Raw genomic sequence first — 22,462 nt, forward strand, 5'->3', positions numbered from 1 at the left:
AAAAAAAAAAAAAAAAAGGTAGCTAAGGTCATCATTGGTCATCATTCTCTGTTGAGTGGAATACCAGAGTTTGTCCTTGAGTCAAAGGAAAACTTATTTTTGTTATGAAAGAAACTAAAAATAACAACGTGCATAGGTTCAGACTCTATGGAGAATAGGAACCAAATACTTCTCTTCAAGAGTACTTCAGCTAATTTCACGGACTTTCCCTTTCCCTCTTTGCTCACTTTTTCTGTTTGTCCACACAAGTATTAGTGATCTGTTGCTGCAAAGCAAATTACCTCAAACCTTGGGCGCTTAAAACAACAAACACACGGTTTCTGAGAGCCAGGAATTCCAGGAGTGGCTTCGCTGGGGGTTGGGGCTCTGGGTCTCCTGCATCAAGCTGTGGGCAGGGGCTGCAGTCTTCTGAAGTTTGGCTAGGGGAGGATCTGCTACGGAGCTCACTCGTATGGCTGTGGGCAGAAGGCCTACTTGCCTTCTTGTCCAGCTGGGTTCCCCATAGTGCTTTTAATGACAGGACAGCTGACTTCCCCCAAAGCGAGTGATCAGAGAGAGAGAAGCTGTGTTAATTACCTGTCGTTGTATATGATAAATTACCCTCAAACTGGCAACATTTGGCTTCTCATGTCTGTGGACCAGGAATCTGGGCAAGTCTTGGCTGGGGACTCTGGCTTAGGTCTCTCAAAAGGCTGCAATCAAGGTGTCAGCTGGGGCTGCGGTCATCATACTTTAAGATGCTTAAGTCTCACCTGGGGTGAATTTTCTTCCACACTCAGGTAAGTGTTGGCGGGGTTCAGTTCCTCGCGGTCTGTTGGCCTCATTTCTTTGCCATATGGGCCCTCCAATGGGCAAACATCACAGCAAGCAAACAAGATGAAAGGCACAGTCTTTTGCAGCCTACTCCCAGAAGTGACATCCTTAACGTTCACCATATTCTGCTTGTTAGAATCCAGTCACTTGGTCCAGCCTACACTCAAACACAGGGTTTTACACCAGTGCATGACTATTAGGAGGTGAGGATCAAGGGGGCCATCTTGGAAAGCTGCCTCCCACAGTGACCAAATCCCAAGCTAACGTGCCTTTTGTAATCTGATTAGTGGGGTAACATTTCATCCCGTTTCATCATTTCTACTTCTACTGGTCACACAAACCAACGTAGTACAGCACGGGAGAGGATTACACGAGGGGGTGAATACCAGGAGGCGAAGCTCAGTGGGAACCGTTCTAGGGGCTGCCCGTCACAGCCCAGCCAGATGAATTTCTCCTCTTCACTTTGCTCTGGGTCCCAGAGGCTGACTAATGGGGAACACATCAACAGGCTCTCTGGCTTCTGTTGAGATACAGCTAGCCAGGAGCACAGGCGGGAGAGCAGAGGGAGGAGAGTGAGGTTGGGGTATTCCCCCAGCTCCCTCGCTGCAGGCTGGCTGCATCTAACTCCTGACAGGTGGCTCTAAGAAATTGTCATCTGGACTGCCCTTCGTGCACTAAATGTTTGGCCGACCAGTCTCTTAGTCCGACCTCCCTCCGAAACTTTCCCTACAGTATCGCTGAAAGGGTCACTTCCAAGAACAAAACTGAAGGAATGAAATGAAATGAAATAAATGAAATGCACTGTTCCTCTGTCTCCTAATACGACTCAGGCCAGCTGGGGGCGCCCCCTTCTCGTGGTCCTCGAGGGCCCGCCTTTGGGGCCACTCAGGGCTCAGGGTCATCCCAGACAGGGCTGATTTACACTTCCCTCCACCAGGCGCGGGATGCGAGTCGTTGACCTAATCTGTAATGGCTCTCACGGGCCACCGTAGCGGACCGCCTGCTTGAACTCAGGGCGCGCGATGCCAGCGCCGCCATGTTGTCTCCGGCCACTTCCGCTTTTACCTCACCTGGTCCTGCCTTTCGGCTCCGCGCAGCACCTCCAGGTGTGCGTGGAAGCTCCCGGGCTCGCGCTCGTCGCGGAAGCCCTGCCTTTCCCGCGCTGTCTCGGAGCAATCCCGCAGACGTCTATAGAGTTCGCTCCTGCATCTAGCGATGTGCTCCTCGAGACAGTCTCCGGAGAGAGAAGATGCGAACTACACTGTAAGCACCTCTAAGGCTCCTTTACCCATCCCCAGGCCGGGAACGGGGACGGGTGGAGGGAGGGGAGGCCCAGTGTCCAATTAATTAGCGAGATGGCAAGCAGTCCAAAAATCCCCGTCCTACTTAAAACCTGCCTGAAACTGCAAACAAAACGTAGGAGTTACCGTGACGATGAAACTGTAAGCTTCAGGATTGTAACTTACCTTCTCGTTGTAAAGTTTAAGCACTTAGTTTGTTCGTTAATTTCTGCGCTTTCCAGGCTCCTTGATGTTTGTGAACTCGTTCATAAGCACCTAATCTATAATCTCCTTCTAAAACAAGTTTTTTTTTTTTTTAAAAAAAGAGCGAAATCATTTTAAAACCCTGCTGGATGCTTACCCTGTAAGGATGGTGAATAATGATAACTCTGCAGCTGGGGCGCTGAAGCCAGCTACATACATAGGATTCAGGACTCTCTATCTTCTGCCTCCCTGACGCCGTCCAGGTTCCGTCACCAGTGTGAGGCACAGATTTTTCCATTGTAAAATAATCTTCTGGAAAGGCTGTTGTGAGTTTATTGGAGATCAAGTATACAAATATGCCTCGTATGTGCTTGGCATACAGTAAGCCTCCTGAGTTAGAATAGAAATGATATTTAAAAAACATCATTAATTTCTTGTTTCACGATTCTGCACGAATCACATCTTCAAGCCTTCAACCAAACTGCTGAAGGACCTGCCTCATTTGCACCCTCCCCCACTCAGCTCTTCCCTTGCTGAACGTCTCAGGAATTCAGTATCCCAGCGTGTCTCCGAATCTACAGACCCTTCTCACTGCCCCAGCTCTCAGCAAATGACCTGTTTTTTGCTTCAAGCTATTAAGTAGTAGCTGCCTGATAGTCCTCCCTTAACAGCCCTCAAACTTTCCTCTCCAACACCTATGCTTTCCTTCTAGTACAATCCAAGTAGTATCCTCTCTCCTGCCAACCCCTCTGCCTGTCCCTCTGCCTGTGAGGCTCTCCATTCAAGCCCTGGAGAACCTTAAAACAAAAAAACATTTTTTCTCCACTTGTCAACCTTCCATGATTTCCCTTTGCTCTCAGGATCCACCCCAGTGCCCCTATAGACTCCCCAGGCTGTGCTCTAGCCTACCATTTCTTCCTAAAAGCATAATTAACATCAGTTTAGGCTAGTTTTTTTCACTGAGTTGTCTTGAGTATGATGTGGGATTTGGAAGAGCCCTTAAGAAAGGTGAAGACAGAGTGAAATGGAGGAGTTGGGAAGCTTTCAAAGCAGAATGGTGTTCTCTCAAAGCTGTGAGGAAGAACTAACCTCTAGGTTAGTTTGCAGAGCAATCACTTTGTCCGTTTGGCAGGAGAGGCCCTAGTGAGTCTCCAGGGGTCTCTGGCCCAGCTGATGATTTCTTAGCTTGTCGGGCTTTTTATTTTTTACTATGGGAACAGGTCATGAAAGTATTTTCACCCCAAGCCACAAAATCCTGAGAAATATCCAAGTCTTAGACAAATCCAGTCAATTTTCAAAAAGCTCTTCTGGGGGACGGGGCTCCTGGGTGTCTCAGTTGGTCGAGTGTTCGACTCTAGATTTCAGCTCAGGTCTCAATCCCCTCCTGAGTTGGTCTCTGTGCTGACGGTGCAGAGTCTGCTTGGGATTCTCTCTATCCCCTCCCCTGCTCCCTCACTCGTGTGCACTGTGTGCTTTGTCGAAATAAATGAATAAACTTCAAAAAAAAAAAAGGGGGGGGGCTCTTCTGGGTTCACATTTACTGAAGATGTTTGCCGTGATGACATCTTGGTGCAAGTTTTCCAGAAACTTGAACCAAAACTCTCCCTTTAGAAATACTACTTTATTGAACTCTCGAGTAAGCATTAAATTTTTGTGTTGTTCACAGAAATTTAAATAAGGAAACTGAAGGTAGGTAGGAGTCTCAAGGCTGATGGTAACTGGAAACCTCTTACAGAATTTCCGTAGACTGGCTTATTTATTATACAGTTGGCTCAGCAGAACCATTTTGTGATGAAACCACAAGATGAGTCCCACTTGGGACAGAGCAGGGACTCCCATTTGGCCTCTTGTCAACTTCTATTGCATAGAGAGCACAAGAGCCTGATTCAGTATCATACTTCTTTGGGGACCATGAAGGAATCCCAGGAGATCTTTCTCCCACTCTGGGAGAGGGTCTGGGACCCATTAGAGCAGCTGGACGCAATCCCTTCATGGCTGCGTCAGTGTCACTGCGCTGAGTAAGTCTGTCTCCAGCGTCGGGGGTTCTGCCTACTTTCATTCAGACAATGCAGTTCCCTTTTCCCTTCCTTCCCAGTTCCCTTCCCTCCTCCTTTAACCTTCCTCTTCTTTTCGCTGCTCTTTCCCCTCCTTCTCTGTAGGGTGGCTACCAGACAGCTTCGGCTTAGCTCCTCTCAGCCTGTGAGAGCGTGTTCTTTCTGGCCAGTAACTAGCCAGCAGAGGCGGGAGAGGCCTGCCTCGCACTGTACACGCACTTTGCAGACTTTGGTTGAACCTGGCTCTCTCTGATGGACTAAGGAAAGCAGGACACCAAATTTATTTGTAAATATGGGAAATGCTCGGCAGATTCCCAAAGACTTTCCCTTGGGTTGCGTTCTTAATGATTGCAACCAGTTCTAATTAGATGCCTTGAAGAAAAAGAAATTAGTTTTCTTTGTAACTCAGCCTGGCCCCAGTATACTTTGGATGATCGAAAGAAATGGCTACCAGGTACCTGGGTGGCTCAGTCAGTTAGGCGTCCAACTCTTGATTTCAGCTCAGGTCATGTGTTGGCCTCCATTTTTACCCCACCTCCAGAGGATTGAGAGCCAGATTTGCTCATGATCTTACCTTCCAGCCATTGCCAAACCGTCTCCATTCAGAACCTCCTTTACAGGTCCCAGCTGGCTTCTCTCAGCCTCCTGCTCCAACATCCCCTTCAACCCCTAAGCCCCATCTTCCCTAGTCAGGCTCCTAAAGAACCAGAACCCCCAAAACTGGAGCCCCCAGCACTATCCCTGGTAAGGCTCCAGACTAGTTTCTTCCTAACCCTCACCACCAGGCCCAGGGGCTTTATCCCCTTCGGGAGGTGATTGTTGGGAATGGGGCAATTACTAGAGTACATGTCCCTTTCTCTGTGAGAGTTCTAGGGGCATGCAAAGAAAGGTTTGATAGATTTTCAGAAAATGCTGATAAGTTAAGGGATGAGTTTGTCAGACTGGGGCTGATGTTCTCACTGACCCGGCAGGACGTCGGTGTCATTCTAGCACACTGTTGCATCCCTGATGAAAGAGATCACATTATGAGAAAGGCTAGAGAGTGCAGACAGTCTAGTAACCGCTTATCCTCACCACTAAGTCTGCAGGGTACGTGGTGAAGTGGTCCCAGAACAGGTCCCCTGCTGAGACTCTGGACAATATTGGCCAAACGAGAAGGAGGCGTTCTATCACTTGTTTGTCCGGAGGGATGAAAAGGTATATAATAACACTGGTAAATTATGATAAGGTTAGTGAGAGAGCATTCGAGGGAAGGATGAAAACCTGGCAGTCTCTCTGAGCTGGGTAACAGACATTCAGAAAGCATGCTGACACAGACCTGTGCACCTGGAGTGCACAGAAGGAAGGGCATTGCTTGCCATGGGTTTTATTACCCTGTCTGCTCCAGGTGTTAGGAGAAAACTACAGAAGTCGGGGGCTGGTTCTTGGACTCCCCTGTCAAACTTGGTGGAGGAGGCCTTTGAGGTCTGTAATAACAGGCGGAGTCTGGTGGGGATACCCCCACGGAATGGTTCCAGGTCCAAAAACACCCATTTACAGAGCCAGTAAAATCATTGAAACCCAGTCTTCCACGTCCACCCAACACCCGTTAACCTGACAGCAAAATGTTGAGTCCACCAGCCGCGACCTGGTGTATCAGTGTAGATCCCAGGTTTCCCCCATATGACACCTCTTGTGCTCTTTGCAGGACCCCCACCTGCAGCCAGGCTGCTAGAGAAACCTACATGCCCAGTACCGTTAAATGCACCTGTCCACCAAAAGGTAGTTAGCCCTACCCCTGAGCCCTGTTCCACTTTATGTACAGTCAACCATCTGCGGTTCGGACACAGCATGAGATCCAGAAGATACGGCCCCGGTAGTGGTGTTACTCAGGTTGTTACACGGGGTCACAGGAGTCCTGGACTGCCAACACTGAAAACCACAGAGACGGTGACAGGTACTCTTTGTGGCTTCCCCCTAACCACCCATCCTTGGGTCCCTTAGAACCACCCCTACCCAGGACTCTGATGGTTAGCTAAAGGAATCATGTTCCTGGGAGTGGTGGATGGGAAGGGGATAGCAGTTCAATACCTCGATACCAACCATACTAGCGGTGATTGGACTGCGGGGTATATTGCACCCCTCCCTCGCCCCGAGGATATTTAAGTATTCTCCCATGACCCCTGGAGCACTCAGCTATCACCATGAAGAACCAGATGAGCAGTACGTCTGCTGATTGCCAGAATAGTTCCTTGCCCGGTTCCTTGATAGAAGTAGCTGGGGAGATAATTTAAAACAGCTCTGTCATATGCTGTGTCCCTGGTAGTGGCTGAAACAGGACAGGGTTTTAAACTCATATAAAAATCACTAGATTCTAAAGAAAAAAAAAAAGTCCTTGGATTCTCTGGTTTCTATGGTCTCAGATCTCCAATTAACCTTGGATTATGTCCCAGCTGAACAAGGAGGAATAGGTGCTGTTGTAGATACATCTTGTTGCTTCATTAATGTTTCTTGACAGGTGGAACAGAAGGCTGACGTCATCCTCCAGCAGGCAACATGGCTACATAATTTAACAACCCCACTGCCCAAACCACCTGGGACTCCATTAAAGGGGACCTCCCAAATGTTGACTTGGTTCTTGCCTTTTCTTGGGCCTTTAGTGGCCATGTTATTGCTATCACTTTGTGGGTCCTGTGTTTTTAAAAAAAAAATTTTTTTTTTCAACGGTTTTTTATTTATTTTTGGGACAGAGAGAGACAGAGCATGAACGGGGGAGGGGCAGAGAGAGAGGGAGACACAGAATCGGAAACAGGCTCCAGGCTCCGAGCCATCAGCCCAGAGCCTGACGCGGGGCTCGAACTCACGGACCGCGAGATCGTGACCTGGCTGAAGTCGGACGCTTAACCGACTGCGCCACCCAGGTGCCCCTTTGGGTCCTGTGTTTTTAACCTCCTGGTAGACTGTGTCTTCTAGGCTTCAACAATTCGAAGTCAAGCTAATGGTGGTGGAAGGGTTCCAACATGCACCAGTAGAGGGGGATCCCAGTCCTTATAAATCATTAGAACAGTCAGCTAGACACTTCCAGGGCAGGAGAGGGACAAGAGCCCCCACTCAGCAGGAAGCAGTTTCTGAAGATGAGACCTTTGGTCCCTTCTCCATAGGAATAAGGACAGTCACAATACTTGGAGTGGGGATTAAGATGGAGGAAGTCCCCTCAACCCTGACTGCTAAATCCAGGGTTCCTTGGCTGCCTCCAGGAGGAGGAAAAAAAACAAAAACCAAAAAACTAAAACTCTGTGCCTCTTGAGTAGTACATCTTGCAGGAATGGCCGAGGGCAGATGCTTACTGCAAAGACCGAGCCAAACCAGTCAGTGCCACGATGGACCCCAGTGCTGACTTTCTCCCTTATTATAATAAAAATCCTGCCCAAGGGTAGAGCTTCAACATGCTGATTAGACATGTAATGCACAAAGAAGCAGGACCTTTAAGGAAACCAGAGCTGAAAATTCCCCACCTCTCTGTGTGCAGATGTCACCCTTTTCCCACCGAAGTCTCTTTAAAAGCTCTCCCGGACCTGTCTTCAGGGAGCTAGCCCGAGAGCTCTTTCCTCTGTGCTGTCTCCCTTGTGCTGGGGCATCAGCCCCAGTAAAACCTTGCTTGGAACTCCCGATTGGGATTGGCTTCTGGTCAATTTCTATTGTTTATTAAGCCCAAGGGCCTTTGGTATCAGGCCTCTGGTTTTACCGGTCGATTCTCAGCACCTGGGAGAATTGATTGCTGATGAGAATTGCTTAAGAACCCTCCCAGGTTGGCTTCACAAGTCAGATCCAGTATCTTTCATCCTATGGTGAAAAAGAAACAAGGAGGCATTCCAGGGCTATGACAGCACTTCCAGAATGGCTGCTGTTGTTTAATAGCATCAGAGGCCAAAGGAGCATTGACCACTTCCAGCTGGAGATGATAAACAAGTTACCTGGAGTGAGTGACTGATATCCTGTATTTGGCAGGCACGCCGTGGGTTTTTAACCAGAAAGCATGGTCAGAGGTTTGGATTTCTCTCCGTATTAGATCCTCTTCCTCTCATATTTATTGTAAACAGCTGTATTCTAATTTTGTTCAAGTTTTGGGGCCAAATTTCTAATGATTGAATAACCATGAGAGTTATTTCTTCCTAAGCATCTTGTTTACTGAGATCATCTTAGCTGATGATTGGACAGCATAGAGGCAAATCTACACTGGTCTTTGATAAATATAGGTTTTAAATATACAAGCCATATTTATTTAGCTTCAAATTATTATATATGCTCTATATACCTGTCTTTTAATCTGAAACATTCTTTTAAATTCTGTTAGAGCTTTTACTTATTTGACGTGTCCTTAAGATGTTACTCAGACTCTTCTGAGGGCAAAGACAATGTTTACATTTTCCACATTTTTTATGGATGAATAATATTCCATTGTGTATATGTATTTATACAGGTATGTAAACACACACAATACACCACAACTTGTTTATCCATCCATCAATGGACACTTAGATTCTCTCTCCGTCTTGGCTATTGTGAATAATGCTGTTGTGAACATGCCAGCACGGATATCTCTTCAACATAGTGCATTTTGTTTTCTTCAGATATGTACTCAGAAATGGGATTGCTGGATCATATGGTAGTTCTACTTTTAATATTTTTTTTTAACGTTTATTTATTTATTTTTTTGAGACAGAGAGAGACAGAGCATGAACGGGGGAGGGTCAGAGAGAGGGAGACACAGAATCTGAAACAGGCTCCAGGCTCTGAGCTATCAGCACAGAGCCTGACGCGGGGCTCGAACTCACGGACCGTGAGATCATGACCTGAGCCGAAGTCAGATGCCTAACCGACTGAGCCACCCAGGCGCCCCTTAATATTTTGAGTCAGACGCTCAACCGACTGAGTCACCTAGGTGCCCCTCCTTTTACAGTTTTTAGTTTGGAGTTTATTTTGCCCGATACAAACATAGCTACTCCTTTTTTGGGGTGTTGTTTTGTTTTGGTTACTATTTTCTTGAAATACTGTTTTTTATCCCTGCACTTCCAGTCTGTGCATATCTTTAAGGTTAAGGTGAGTCTCTTGTAGGCAACATATTATTGGGTCTTGTTTTCTGTTTTTGTTTTTTAAATCGATTCAGCCATCTATGTCTTTTATTTGGAAAATTTAATCCATTTACATTAAGGTAATTATTGACAAGTAAAGACTATTGCCATTTTGTTCATTGTTTTCTGACTGTTTTATAGATCCATTGTTCTTTGTTTCTTATCCTCTGTCTTTTTGTGTTTGATTTTGGTATCAGTAGGCTCTGACTTCTTTATCGTGTTCTTTTGTGTAATTACTACAGGTTCTTTCCTTGAGGTTACCTTGAGGCTTAAATAAATTATCTTAAAACTATAACACCCTTTGTAAAAAAAATTTTTTTTTTAACATTTATGTATTTTTGAGACAGAGAGAGACAGAGCATGAACGGGGAGGGGCACAGAGAGAGGGAGACACAGAATCTGAAACAGGCTCCAGGCTCCGAGCTGTCAGCACAGAGCCCAACGCGGGGCTCGAACTCACGGACCGTGAGATCATGACCTGAGCCGAAGTCGGACGCTTAACCGACCAAGCCACCCAAGCACCCCTATAACACCCTTTTTTTAAGTTGAAAAGGACTTCAACAGCATTCCTAAACTTTAAACTTTTACTTCTCCTCCCCCTCACTATTAAAGTTAGGATGCTAAGGTTCACTCATTTTTTGATATTGTGTAGTCAATAACAGATTATTGTAGTTAAGGATATTAACTATGTTTGTTTTTTAACTAACATTTTTTAATGTTTATTAATTTTTGAAAGACGGAGAGAGGGCACAAGCAGGGGTGGGGCGGAGAGGGGGACACAATCTGAAGCAGGATCCAGGCTTTGAGCTGTCAGCACAGAGCCCAATGTAGGGCTTGAACTCACAAACCGCGAGATCATGACCTGAGCTGAAGTCGGATGCTCAACTGACTGAGCCACCCAGGCACCCCTGTTTTTTAACTTTTAATCTAGAGTTGTAAGTGAATTACATACCACATTACCATATTACAGAATCTAACTTTGACTATATATATTTACCAATACCATGAGTTTTATGTAACTAATTTTTATTAGTGCCCTTTTACTTCTACTCAAAGAACTCCCTTTAATAGTTCTTGTAACACAGGTACAGTGGTGGATGAACTTCCTCAGCTTTTGTTAAGGAGAATCATTATCTTTCCTTCATTTCTGAAGGAAAGCTTTGCTGGGTATAAAATTCTTGGTTTACAGATTTTTTTTTTCTTTCAACATTTTTTAGTATATCAAACCATTCTTTCCTAGCCTGAAAAGTTTCTGTTGATAAATCCACCAATAGTCTTATGGAGGTTTTCTTATATGAAACTTCCATGTTTTCCTGGTGCCTTCAGAATTCTTTTTGTGTCTTTGACTTTTGACAGTTATAATGTGTCTTGGGGTAGCCCTATTCATGTTCAGTTTATTTGGGATTCTTTGGACCTCATGGATCTGGATGTCCATTTCTCTCCTGAAGTTTGGAAAGGTTTTAGCTATTATTGCTTTAAATATGTTTTCTGTCCCTTTCTTTTTCTCTTCTGGCATTTCAGTAATGCAGATATTGTTTCTTTTGATTATATTCTATAAGTACCGTAGGCTTTCTTCACTTTTTTCATTCTTTTTTCCTTTAGCTCCTCTGATTTCAGATGTCATATTTTCTTTTTTTTTTTTAATGTTTATTTATTTTTGAGAGAGACAGAGAGAGGGAGAGAGAGACAGAGCATGAGCAGGGGAGGGGAAGAGAGAGAGGGAGACACAGAATCCAAAGCAGGCTCCAGGCTTTACACTGTCAGCACAGAGCCTGACATGGGACCCAAACCCATGAACTGTGAGATCATAACCTGAGCTGAAGTCGAACGCTCAACAAACTGAGCCACCCAGGCGCCCCTAGATGTCATATTTTCTAAATCAGTGATTGTTTTGCATTTCATTAGGTTGAGTCTACTTTTGAAGCTCTCTGTTGAATTTGTCAGTCATTGCATTTTTCAGCTCTAGGATTTATGTTGTTGTGGGGTTTGTGTGTGTGTGTGTGTGTGTGTGTGTGTGTGTGTGTGTGTGTGTTTCTCTTTATTGAACTTCATGCATTGTTTTCCTAATTATGTTTAGTTATATGTATGTTCTTTCTGTATGTTCTTTTAGCCCACTGAACTTTAAGAGGACTATCCTGAATTATTTGACAGCTTACAGATTTCCATTTCTTTAGGATCAGTCATCAGAGCTTTATTAGTTTCCTTTGGTGGTGTCATGTTTACCTGATATTTTATCATCCTTGATTCCTTATATTGGTATCTGTGCATTTGAGTGAGCAGTTTCCTCTTTTAGACTTTTAGACTCACTTTGGCAGAGACCAGTCAGCTCAGTGTGGGTTATTGGACATGTCTGCTGATAACATCCTTGGGCAGAGGTGACCTGCTGTGGAGGCCACTGCCCAGGTTTGAGGCTAGGGGGGTGCAGATACTGCTGCCTGAGAACACTTAGGACTGCTGGCTTGGTTCCCTGCCCAAGTGAGGCTATAGAATAGGCTCTGCATTTGCCTGGGTTCTCTGGTCAGGCTTACTAGACGGTCAGGACTGAGTACTATACTCAGCAATAGATGGCACTGTGAATATTCTTCCCTGGTGGGGCAGCAGGATGGGCCCCAGGAGCTGTGCAGCTCATTGTTTGTGAACCTGAATCAGGCAAGACTGTGCACTGAATTCCCTGGCCAGAAGGGGCCACTGGTTTTGCTCTGCAGAAGGGGGAAGCCACAGGCTGTGCTCTCTGTTCAAGAGCCACTGTAAGCAGGGCTGTTGGATGGACTGTGCGAGTTCCTGTGTGCAGTGGTTAGGTTCTCTGATTGAGTGGGCTGAAGGCTGTATTCAGCAATGGGCAGGTCTATGACTTCTGCCCAGGCTAGTTTCAAGCAGCCTCATAGGTGAACCAGATCAGGCTTTCTGACCTGGAAGGACTGGGAGTTACAGTCAGCCATGTGCCAGGCTGTGACTCACCTCTGCCTGTGTGGGGCAGGCCCGTTCACAGGGCTTACAAAGCTCTTTGTTTGAGGACCCTACCATCAGGCAAACCTGTATCCTGCTGAGTTCCCTCATCAGACTGTGCTATTGGCTTGGCTCTGCACAGGCAAAACTGCTGGTTGGAACTGCTCCGTGGGTGCTGCAGGTAGGAATTTGGTTTAGCAAGATTTGAATGCTGGTTGTTGGTGTCGTTCCCCATTTTCTATTGCAATCAGGTCTCCAGCAGTTGAGCCCTCTAGATTCCTCCACAATCCCTGGGGGTTAGTCCAACTAGAGGCTCCCAAGAGACAACCCACAATGCTGGGGAAGCTGGATGTCCACCCTGGGCTCTCTCTCTTTCCACTGGAGGAACTATAGGCCCCGGGAGACCTTTCAGCACATTGTTGTGTCAGCCTTGGGGAGAGGCAATGAGGTCAATGTATAACTGTTCCTTTTACCCTTCTATTGAGGTCTTTTTTGGTTTCTATGATGCAAGGGGTGCTTCAGCCTATGTTCTAGGATTCTCTCAGTGGTGTCTTGTTTATGATTAGCTGTCGAACTCCTGGTGAGGAGGAGTAGAGTCAGGAACAGACTATGTTGGCATCTTGGTGACATCACTCCTGTGTATCTTCTTTGTTGAAGTGCCTGTTCAAATCTTTTGCCTGTATGGATCTAAGTTTTGTGGGAGGTTTTATTTGTTTAGGGTTTTTTTTTGCATATGAATATCCAAATGTTCCAGCATCACCTTTTGACAAGTCTGTTCTTTCTCCATTGTCTTTGTACCTTTGTAAAAAATTGATCGTCCATATATGTGTGTGGGTTTATTTCTGGACTTTTAATTTTGTTCCATTGATCTGTTTGCTGCCTTTAGGCTGATACCAGCCTTTAGGCTGTTTTGATTATAATAGCTTTATAGTAATTCTTGTGATCAAGTAGCATTAGCCTTCCAACTTTATTTTTCTTTCTTATTTTGGTTATTTTAGGTTCTTTGCATTTCCATTTGAATTTTAGCTTGTCAACTGAATTCAAATTGAATCAGCTTGGCAATTTTCATCAAAAAATCTTGTGGGATTTTGATTGGGATTGCATTAATTCTACAGATCAGTTCATCCTCTTTCCCTCCATTGTTTTTTGTTTTGTTTTGTTTTGTTTTGTTTTTTTACAGAAGAGGCTACTGTGCAGCCTTTTCTGCATTTGGCTCTTCTCACTTCCTAGTGAATCATGGTGATCTTCTCCCTCAGTCTCCATTTTAGTTTTATTGTGTTCTGTTGTCGGGATGTATTTGTTAAATTCTTTTGGTCCCTTATGATGGATTTCTTGCTCATCTCCAATGTTTTGCTCTTATAAATAGTGCTGCAGTACAATAATTATACATGTTTTTTTTTTTTTTTCCCCTCTGTGGGCAAATAGAACTGCAAGATAAATTTGAGAATTGTGATTGCTAAATCAAAGTGTATGTGCCTTTGAAATTTTAATGGATTTTGTTGAGTTGCCCTCCCTAGAGTTTCATCAATTTATATTCCTGCTAATAATAAATTAGAAAGCCTGTTTTCCCATGGTCTCAACAGTGTTACCAGACCTTTCCTTTTCTGTCAGGTTGATAGGTGTGGATGGTCTATCAAACTCATTTTGGTTTGCATTTTTTTAGTACAGGTAAGTTTATTTTTTTATTTTTTAAGTAAGCTCTGTGCCCAATATAGGGCTTGAGCTCATGACCATGAGGTCAAGAGTCACATTCTCTACCAACTGAGCCAGCCAGGTGCCCCTGACAGGTCTTTTTTAAGAGCTATTTGTATTTCTTCTTTTTGTGATTTTTTTTTTTAATCCATGTACTTTGCCCATTTTTTTTTTCTGTTGGATTGTCAGAATCTTTCAGTTCCAAGGAAGTCTTTGTGTATTAGAGAGATTAGCCCTTTGTGTGATATGAGTTGTAAATATTTTTCCCACTTTGCCGTTGACTTTGCTTATACCATTTTTTTTTTTCTTCTATAAAGAAGGCTTTCCTCCTTATGCATTTGAACTCATTAGCCTCTCCTTAGAGGCTTGGATTTTTAATTTTAATTAGAAAGGCTTTCTCTACTCTTAGTCTCTAGTTGAATTTTCTCATGTTTTTCTTTAAAAAAATTTTTTTTTTTTTTTACTGTTTATTTTTGGGAGAGAAAGAGCACGAGCGGGGGAGGGGCAGAGAGAGGGGGACACAGAATCTGAAGCAGGCTCCAGGCTCTGGGCTGTCAGCACAAAGCACGACGCAAGCTCGAACTCACGAACCACAAGATCATGACCTGAGCTAAAGTTGGCTGCTTAACCGACTGAGCCACCTAGGTGCCCCCTCATGTTTTTCTTGTAGTACCCTTATGAGTTGTTTTTTTATTTTTACAGTTATATCTTGTATATGGACTTTAGTCTACTAAAATGTGTGGTATCCAGTTTGTTTTCTTGTTGTTCCAACACCCTTAATTTAAAAACCTGTGAGGTGCCTCGGTTGGTTGAACATCTGACTCTTGGTTTTGATCCGACTCTGGTCATCATCCCAGGGTCGTGGGACCGAGCCGCATGGTGGGCTCTGTGCTGAGCATGCAGCCTGCTTGGGATTCTCTCTCTCTCATCCTCTCAATCTCTGTCTCATCTCCTGCCCCTTTCCCCTGCTCATATGTTCTCTGGACCTCTCTAAAAGAAAATGAAATGAAATAAAATGAAAAGAAATAAAAGGAAATGAAAAATGAAATGGAATGTGAGGTGAGAGGTAAGCCTGTCTTTACCCTACTGATCTCTGATGCCATCTTGATGTATGGTTAGTTTCTGTGTGTTTGAGTCCATTTCTGGGTTTTCTGTTCTGTCCCATGGATTGTGTAATTATGCATCAGAATCACACTTTAAATTACTTTCTAAATTATGATTTGTTATCTGATAGCAGTAGTCTGTCCTCGTTGTCTCTTTCAGTTTTCTGGCTCTCACTAATTTTTCCATACACACTTAAAATCAGCCTATTAAAGAAAACTTGTCATTTTCATGGGGATGATATGCCATGTATAAGTTAGAGAGAATCGACTCTTTATGGTGTTATGTCTTAGCCAAGAACATGACATGCCTTTCACTTGCTCAGTTCTTCTGAATACACTGGTGTTTTGACATTGTTCATTTTAGGTCTTACTTCTAAAGTTTATTCCGAAGTATTTTGTCTTTTTAATAGCAATCACAAAAATGATCTTTTCTCTATTACATCTTCTATTAGTTGTTTGTAAAAATGGAAGTTACCTTTGTATTTTGTTTCTACTATCTTGTTGAATTATCATAGTTTTTTTTTTTTAGTTGAATCTCTTGGATTTTCCAAGAATACCACCATATCCCCTTCAAAAATGATAGATTTGTTTCCTTCCTTGAAAATTTTATCTCTCTAATTTATTTGGTTTTGGAGGTTTTCTCTTTCTTTCTTTCTTTCTTTTTTTTTTTTTTTTTTTTGTCTAATTGTTTTCAAATTATTTTCCCTCTCTTTTCCTTGGGTTTGCTGTTCTTTCACGGATTGTATCATTTGGAATTGCTTCCAGCCACAAATAACAGGAAACCTAACACAGTTTACACAAATAAGGCGTTATTTTTCTCACACGGAAGTAGTCTGGAGGTAGGAAGTCAGTAGTTCAGCCATATCAGTAACCTGATATTTTTCTCTACCCTCTTAACATGTTGGCTTGTTGCCTCGTGATCACAACATGGCTGCCAGAGCTCTGGGCATCTTAATCATATTCAAAGTAGGAAGAAGTGAGGTGAGAGACAAGTAAAATGAATCTTCCATCACACTCTCCTTTTGTCTCATTGACTAGAAGTAGGTCACATAGCTATTCTTAGCTACAAGGGAGTTGGGGAAAGTGGGTATTTACACTTCCAGTCTCTGTAGTGGAGGTAGGCAAGGAAGAAGGAGGTTAGGAATGGGCAGTGAGTTATCTACTCATATTTATTGGAGATATTATTTCTTCTTTGTATGCAAGAGTAAAGGAAGATCTTTGTATTGATCCCAAAGAAATTATATCATCTTGAAGGCTAAGGTGGTTTTGCTTTGTTGTTGTTGTTTGTATAAAGAGAAAATCAAGTTTTCCAGTAATTCATGTAACATAAATTTAACCATTTTAAAGTGTACAACTCAGTGGCATTAACACATTCATAACGTTGTGGAACCATCATGTCTATCTAATTCCAAACATTTTTATCTCCCCCTTTACCCCCCCCCCCCCAAAAAAAAACCGAATACCCATTGTGATGGTTAATTTTATGTGTCAACTTGGGTAGGCTATAGTGCCAGTTGTTTGGTCAAATACAAATCCAGGTGCTGCTATGAAGATATTATTAACATTTGAATCAAGAGACTTTGAGTAAAGCAGGTTACCCTCCATAATGTGGATGGGTCTCATCCAATGAGTAGAAGGCCTTAAGAGAAAAGGCCGAGGTTCCCCAAAGAAGAAGGAATTTGGCCTCCACACTGCACCATAAAATTTCTGCCTCAGTTTCCATCATTTAGACTCAAAAATGCAACATCCACCCCTGTTGGAATTTCAGCCTGTCGGCCTGCTGCCTTGCACATTTCAAACTTGGCAGTTCCTTAAAATCAGCCAGTCAGTTTCTTCCCCACCCTAGCTCTTCTCCCCTCCATATACATATACATACATACATACATACATCCTTCCTTTGGATACTGTTTCTTCCCTGGGGAACCCTGACTAATACACCCATTAAATTCAATCCCTATTTCTGTTGTGTGCTGGTGTCAGCCTGTCAATAACCAATGTCATGGTTGGACCCACCCTTGTTCTTATTATCATTGCAAGATGCCCATCAGGAACCTGAAAAAATAAGTTTATTACCTACAGGATCTAGAAATGACACAGCATGCCTGGGGCTACACTGCAAGGGGTTCTGCTTTTATTGGGGGTGGGGAGTGGAGTCTGTGGTTTCATAGGCTCACTCTATTGGCAAACTTAAAACAGAAGAGCATGAAGTCAAAGTGTGGAAAGAGAAAAGGCAAGTGGCCCAAATGGTCAGTTATCAAAATCAACCACGATCTCTAAAACAAAGGAGCCTAAGTGGGAGTAGGCAGCCTAGATTTTTATTTAGTTGTTGCCGGCCACGTGTTTTTTCGAGATCCCCTTTTGAAGTGGATGCCTGGGCAATCAAGGCTCAAGTCAGGCACTTGCATTACAGACAACAACAACAACAAAACTGTCAGGGCTTATACTACAATTCCCTTTTACGCATAACCCCTAACAACCACATATCAGCTGTCTCCATATATTTAACTATTCTGGGTATTTCATATAAATAGAATGATAAATATGTAAACTTGAACCTGGCATCTTTCATTTAGCGTAATGTGTTGGAGGTTTTCCCCCCATGCGGCATATGTAGTAGCACTCCATTCTTTTTTATTTTTACTTAGTTTTTAAAAAATGCTTATTTATTTTGAGAGAGAGAGTGTGTGAGTGTGTGTGTGTGTGCACACATGCATAAATGAGGTGTGGGGGAAGGGGGACAGAGACAGAGAGAGAATCCCAAGGCTCTGTCCTGTCAGTGCAGAGACCAGTGCAGGGCTCGATCTCCCAACCCTGGGATCATGACCTGAGCCGAAATCAAGAGTCAGACACTCGACCGACTGAGCCACCCAGGTGCCCCAATTCTGCCTATTTTTAAATTGGATTCTTGTTTTTGTTGTTATTGAGTTGTATGAATTCTTTATATATTTTTGATATTAACCTCTTATCAGATACATAATTTGCAAATATCTTTTATCCAGTAGGTTGCCTTTTTGTTTTGCTGATGATTTTCTTTACTGTGCAAAAGCTTTTTAGTTTGATATAGTACTGATGGTTTATTTTGGCTTTCGTTTCCCTTGCCTGAGGAGACATACCCAGAAAAATGTTGCTAAGGACAGTGTCCCAGAGTTTACTGCCTATGTTTTCTTTTAGGAGCTTTATAGTTTCAGGTCTTACAGTTAGGTCTTTATTCCATTTTGAAGTTTTTAAAATTAGTTTCTTAATTTAAGTATAATTAACATACAGTTATATTAATTTCAGGTGTATAATACAGTGATTCAGCAATTCTGTACTCAGTGCTCATCACTGTAAGTGAACTCTTAATCTTCACCTATTTTACCCATCTAACTCACCTACCTCCCCTGTTCTCTATATTTACATTTTTTTGGTTTGTCTCTTTGTTCTTCACTTTGTTTCTTCAATTCCACATGAGTGAAATCATATGGTATTTGTCTTTCTCGGACTTATTTCACTTAGCATTATACCCTCTAGTTCCATCCATGTTATTGCAAATGGCAATTCTTTTTTATGGCTGAGTAATATTCCTGTGTGTGTGTGTGTGTGTGTGTGTGTGTGTGTGTGTGTATCCTGCAACCTTACTGAATTCATTTATCAGTTCTAGTAGTTTTTTGGTGGAGTCTTTAGGGCTTTCTATATGTAGTATCATGTCATATGCAAAGAATGACAGTTTTACTTTCTCCTTACCAATTTAAATGGCTTTTATTCCTTTTTCTTGTCTGATTGCTGTGGCTACGACTTCCAATAATACGTTGAATAAAAGTGGTGAGAGTGGACATCTTTGTCATATTCCCGATCTTAAGGGAAGAACTCTCAGGTTTTCACCATTTATTATGACATTAGCTGTGGATTTTTCACATATGGCCTTTATCATGTTGAGGTATGTTCCTTGTAAGCCTACTTTGTTGAGGGTTTTTTTTTTTTTATCATGAATAGATGTTGTTCTTTGTCAAATGCTTTTTCTGCATTTATTGAAATGATCATATGGTTTTTATCCTTTCTCTGATTCAAGTGATCTATCATATTTATTGATTTGCAAATGCTGAACCATCCTTGTATCCCAGGAGTCAATCTCACTTGATTGTGGTGATTTTTTAAATGTATGGTTGCATTTGGTTTGCTAATATCTTGTTGAGGAATTTTGCATCTGTGTTGATCAGATATATTTGTTTGTAGTTTGATTTTTTAAATAATGTCTTTATGTCTTTTGGTATCAGGACAATGCTGGTCTCATAGACTGAATTTGGAAGCTTTCCTTCCTCTTCTGGTTTTTGTTTTGTTTTGTTTTGTTTTTTTTGGAATAGTTTGAGAAGAATGGGTATTAACTCTAAGTGTTTGGTAGAACTTACCTGTGAAATCATCTGGTCCTGGACTTTACTGGTTGAGAATTTGGGGATTATTGATTCAGTTTTATTGCTAGTAATTTATCTGTTCAAATTTAGGTTTATATGTAAAATACTATGCATAAAGCAGTCTGTATTAGGTTGATGGTCATTTAAGTTCAAACCCATTCTAAAAGTGCTAAATTTTGACTCCCCTCTCCCCACCATTTTATGCATATGGTGTCACTATACTTTACATCCTTTTATTTTGTGGATCCCTCAACTGATTTTTATAGATATAATTAATTTTACTGTTTTTGTGCTTTAACCTCCATACTGGTTTCATAAATGATTAATGTACTACTTTTATTATGTTTGTTTGTAGCTGTGAAATCTTTTCCTTTACTAGTTTTCTTGCTCCTGATTGAGGCCTTTCCTTTCCACTCAGAGAATTCCCTCTAATGTTTCTTGTAAGACTTGTTTAGTGGTGATGAATTCCTTTAGGTTTTGTTTGAGAAACTCTTTATCTCTTTATCCTGAATGATAGTCTTGCTGGATAGAATATTCTTGGTTTGAGGTTTTTTCCTTTCAGCACAAATGAGCACTCCCTTCTGGTGTACAAAGTTTCTGCTGAAAAATCAGCTGATAGCCTTTATGGAGTTTCCTTTGTATGTAACTGTTTTCCTTTCTCTTGCTGTTCTTAAAATTCTCACTTTTTGCCATTTTAATTATTATGCATCTTGTTGCAGACTTCCTCAGGTTGATTTTGTTGTAGGCTCTTTGTGCCTTCTGGATCTGGATTTCTGTTTCTTTTTCCACTTTAGGAAAATCTTCAGCTGTTATTTCTTCAAATAAATTTTCTGCCCCTTTTTCCTCTCTCTTCTCCATCTGGGATCCCTGTAATATGAATGTTATTACACTTGATGCTGTCACTGAGTTCCCTTAACCTATTTTCATTTATTATTATTTTTTAACTGTTCCGTTTGGTTGGATTCCATTACTTTGTCTTCCAGCTCACTGATTTATTCTCCTGCTTTCTCTAGTCTACTATTTATTCCCTATAGTATATTTTTAATTTCAGTTACTGAGTTCTTCATGTCTGATTATTCTTTGAAAAGTATTTTCTACTTCTTTGTTGAAGGTCTCAGTGAAATCCTGTAATCTATTCTCAAGTTTAGTAAGTATCTTTATGACCATTACTTTGAATTCTCAAAGTAATCAGATAATCAGGCATATTGCTTATCTCTGTTTCATTTAGCACTTTTGCTGTGATTTTTGTCCTTTCGTTTGGGAGATAATCCTTTGTTGCTTCATTTTACAAACTCTCTGTGTCTGTTTCTGTGTGTTAAGAAAGTCATCTACACCTCCTGGTCTTGAAAGTAATAGCCTTATGAAGAAATGGTCTTATAGTGCTGTTACCATCCTGGCTCTTGGGCTCTCTAAACAACAGAATTTGACAAGAGGCTGAACAGGAGTTCCAGGCAAGCCTTTATTGGGGCTTATGCTCTAGCACAAGGGAGACACCACAAAGGGAAGAGCCTTCAGGCTGGCTTGAGGAGAGGTCAGAAAGAGTTTTAAAGAAACTTTGATGGGAAAAGGGTGACATATAAGCATGTAGAGATGGGGATTTCTTTTTTTCCTTCTTTTTAAAAAAATTTTTTATGTTTACTTATTTTGGGAGAGAAGAGAGAGCATGCACAAGTGGGGGAAGGGGCAGAGAGAAGGAGAGATAGAATCCCAAGCAGGCTGTGCACCAACAGCACAGAGCCCAGTGCAGGGCTCAAACTTACGAACTGCAAGATCATGACCCGAGCCAGGATCAAGACTTGGGCGCTTAACCGACTGAGCCACCCAGGTGCCCCAAGGTGGGGAATTTCTTGACACGTGTGCACTTAAAGATCATGAATTTTTATGAGTCGTATGTGTATTTAGGATGTTAAATCTCTACCCTGGGTGTGATTTTTAGTATTATAATGAGGGAGAAACTTGGTGAAAGGTCAGCAGTGAGGTCCATCATGGCACAGACTGGTTTGACTCAGTCTTTGCCAGTCTTTGTAGTAAGCATCTTCCTTTCAGTAAGCATCTGTCCTCCGCATTCCTGCAAGATGTACTACTCAAGAGGCACAGAGTTTTAGCTTTTCTTTTTTTTTTTTCCTTCCTTATGGAGGCAACCAAAGAACCCCGGATTTAGCAGTCAGGGTTGAGGGGACCCAAGTCCAGTCCCTCCTCCATCTCAAACCCCACTCCAAGTGTTGTGACCTCCTTATTCTTATGGAAAAGGGGCCAAAGTTCTCATCGTCAGAAACTGCTTCCTGCTGAGTGGGGCCTCTTGTCCCTGTCCTGCCCTGGAGGTGTCTTGCTGACTGTTCTAATGATTTATAAGGACTGGGCTCATCCTCTACTGGTGCAGGTTGGAACCCTTCCACCACCATTAGCTTGACTTGGAATTGTTGAAGCCTAGAAGACAAAAAGTCAACCAGGAGGTTAAAAACACAGGACCCACAAAGTGACAGCAATAAAATGGCCACTAAAGGCCCAAGAAAAGGCAAGAACCAAGTCAACATTTGGGAGGTCCCCTTTAATGGAGTCCCAGGTGGTTTGGGCAGTGGGGTTGTTAAAATTATGTTGCCTGTTGGAGGATGATGTCAGCCTTCTGTTCCACCTGTCAAGAAACATTAATGAAACAAGATGTATCTACAACAGCACCTATTCCTCCTTGTTCAGCTGGGACATAATCCAAGGCTAATTTGTGATCTAAGATGCTTGAAGTCAGAGAGTCTAATGATTTTTGTATGAGTTTAAAACCCTGTTCTGTTTCAGCCACCACTATGGACACGGTGGCTGTGACTTTGTTGGAAATTATTTCCCCAGCTAGTCCTATCCAGGAACCAACCAAGGTGA

General features: G+C 42.6%; 1 protein-coding gene across 3 annotated transcripts in view; it reads left to right on the forward strand.

Annotated features, from left to right (window-relative positions):
• The first annotated feature begins 1,795 nt into the window (after positions 1 to 1,795).
• The window catches only part of LOC107179470, a 44,851-nt gene continuing 24,184 nt past the window's right edge, over positions 1,796 to 22,462 (forward strand). The window contains exon 1 of one of the 3 annotated variants that reach the window (XM_042961344.1): positions 1,796 to 2,076. In XM_042961344.1, the coding sequence (XP_042817278.1) occupies positions 1,836 to 2,076 (241 nt within the window). In that variant the 5' untranslated portion in view covers positions 1,796 to 1,835. The remainder of the gene's footprint in view (positions 2,077 to 22,462) is intronic. The other 2 variants (XR_006209645.1, XM_015536803.2) reach the window with 2 other exon arrangements.

The sequence above is a fragment of the Panthera tigris genome, chromosome D3 (genome assembly GCF_018350195.1).
Source record: "Panthera tigris isolate Pti1 chromosome D3, P.tigris_Pti1_mat1.1, whole genome shotgun sequence".
Classification (NCBI taxonomy): domain Eukaryota; kingdom Metazoa; phylum Chordata; class Mammalia; order Carnivora; family Felidae; genus Panthera; species Panthera tigris.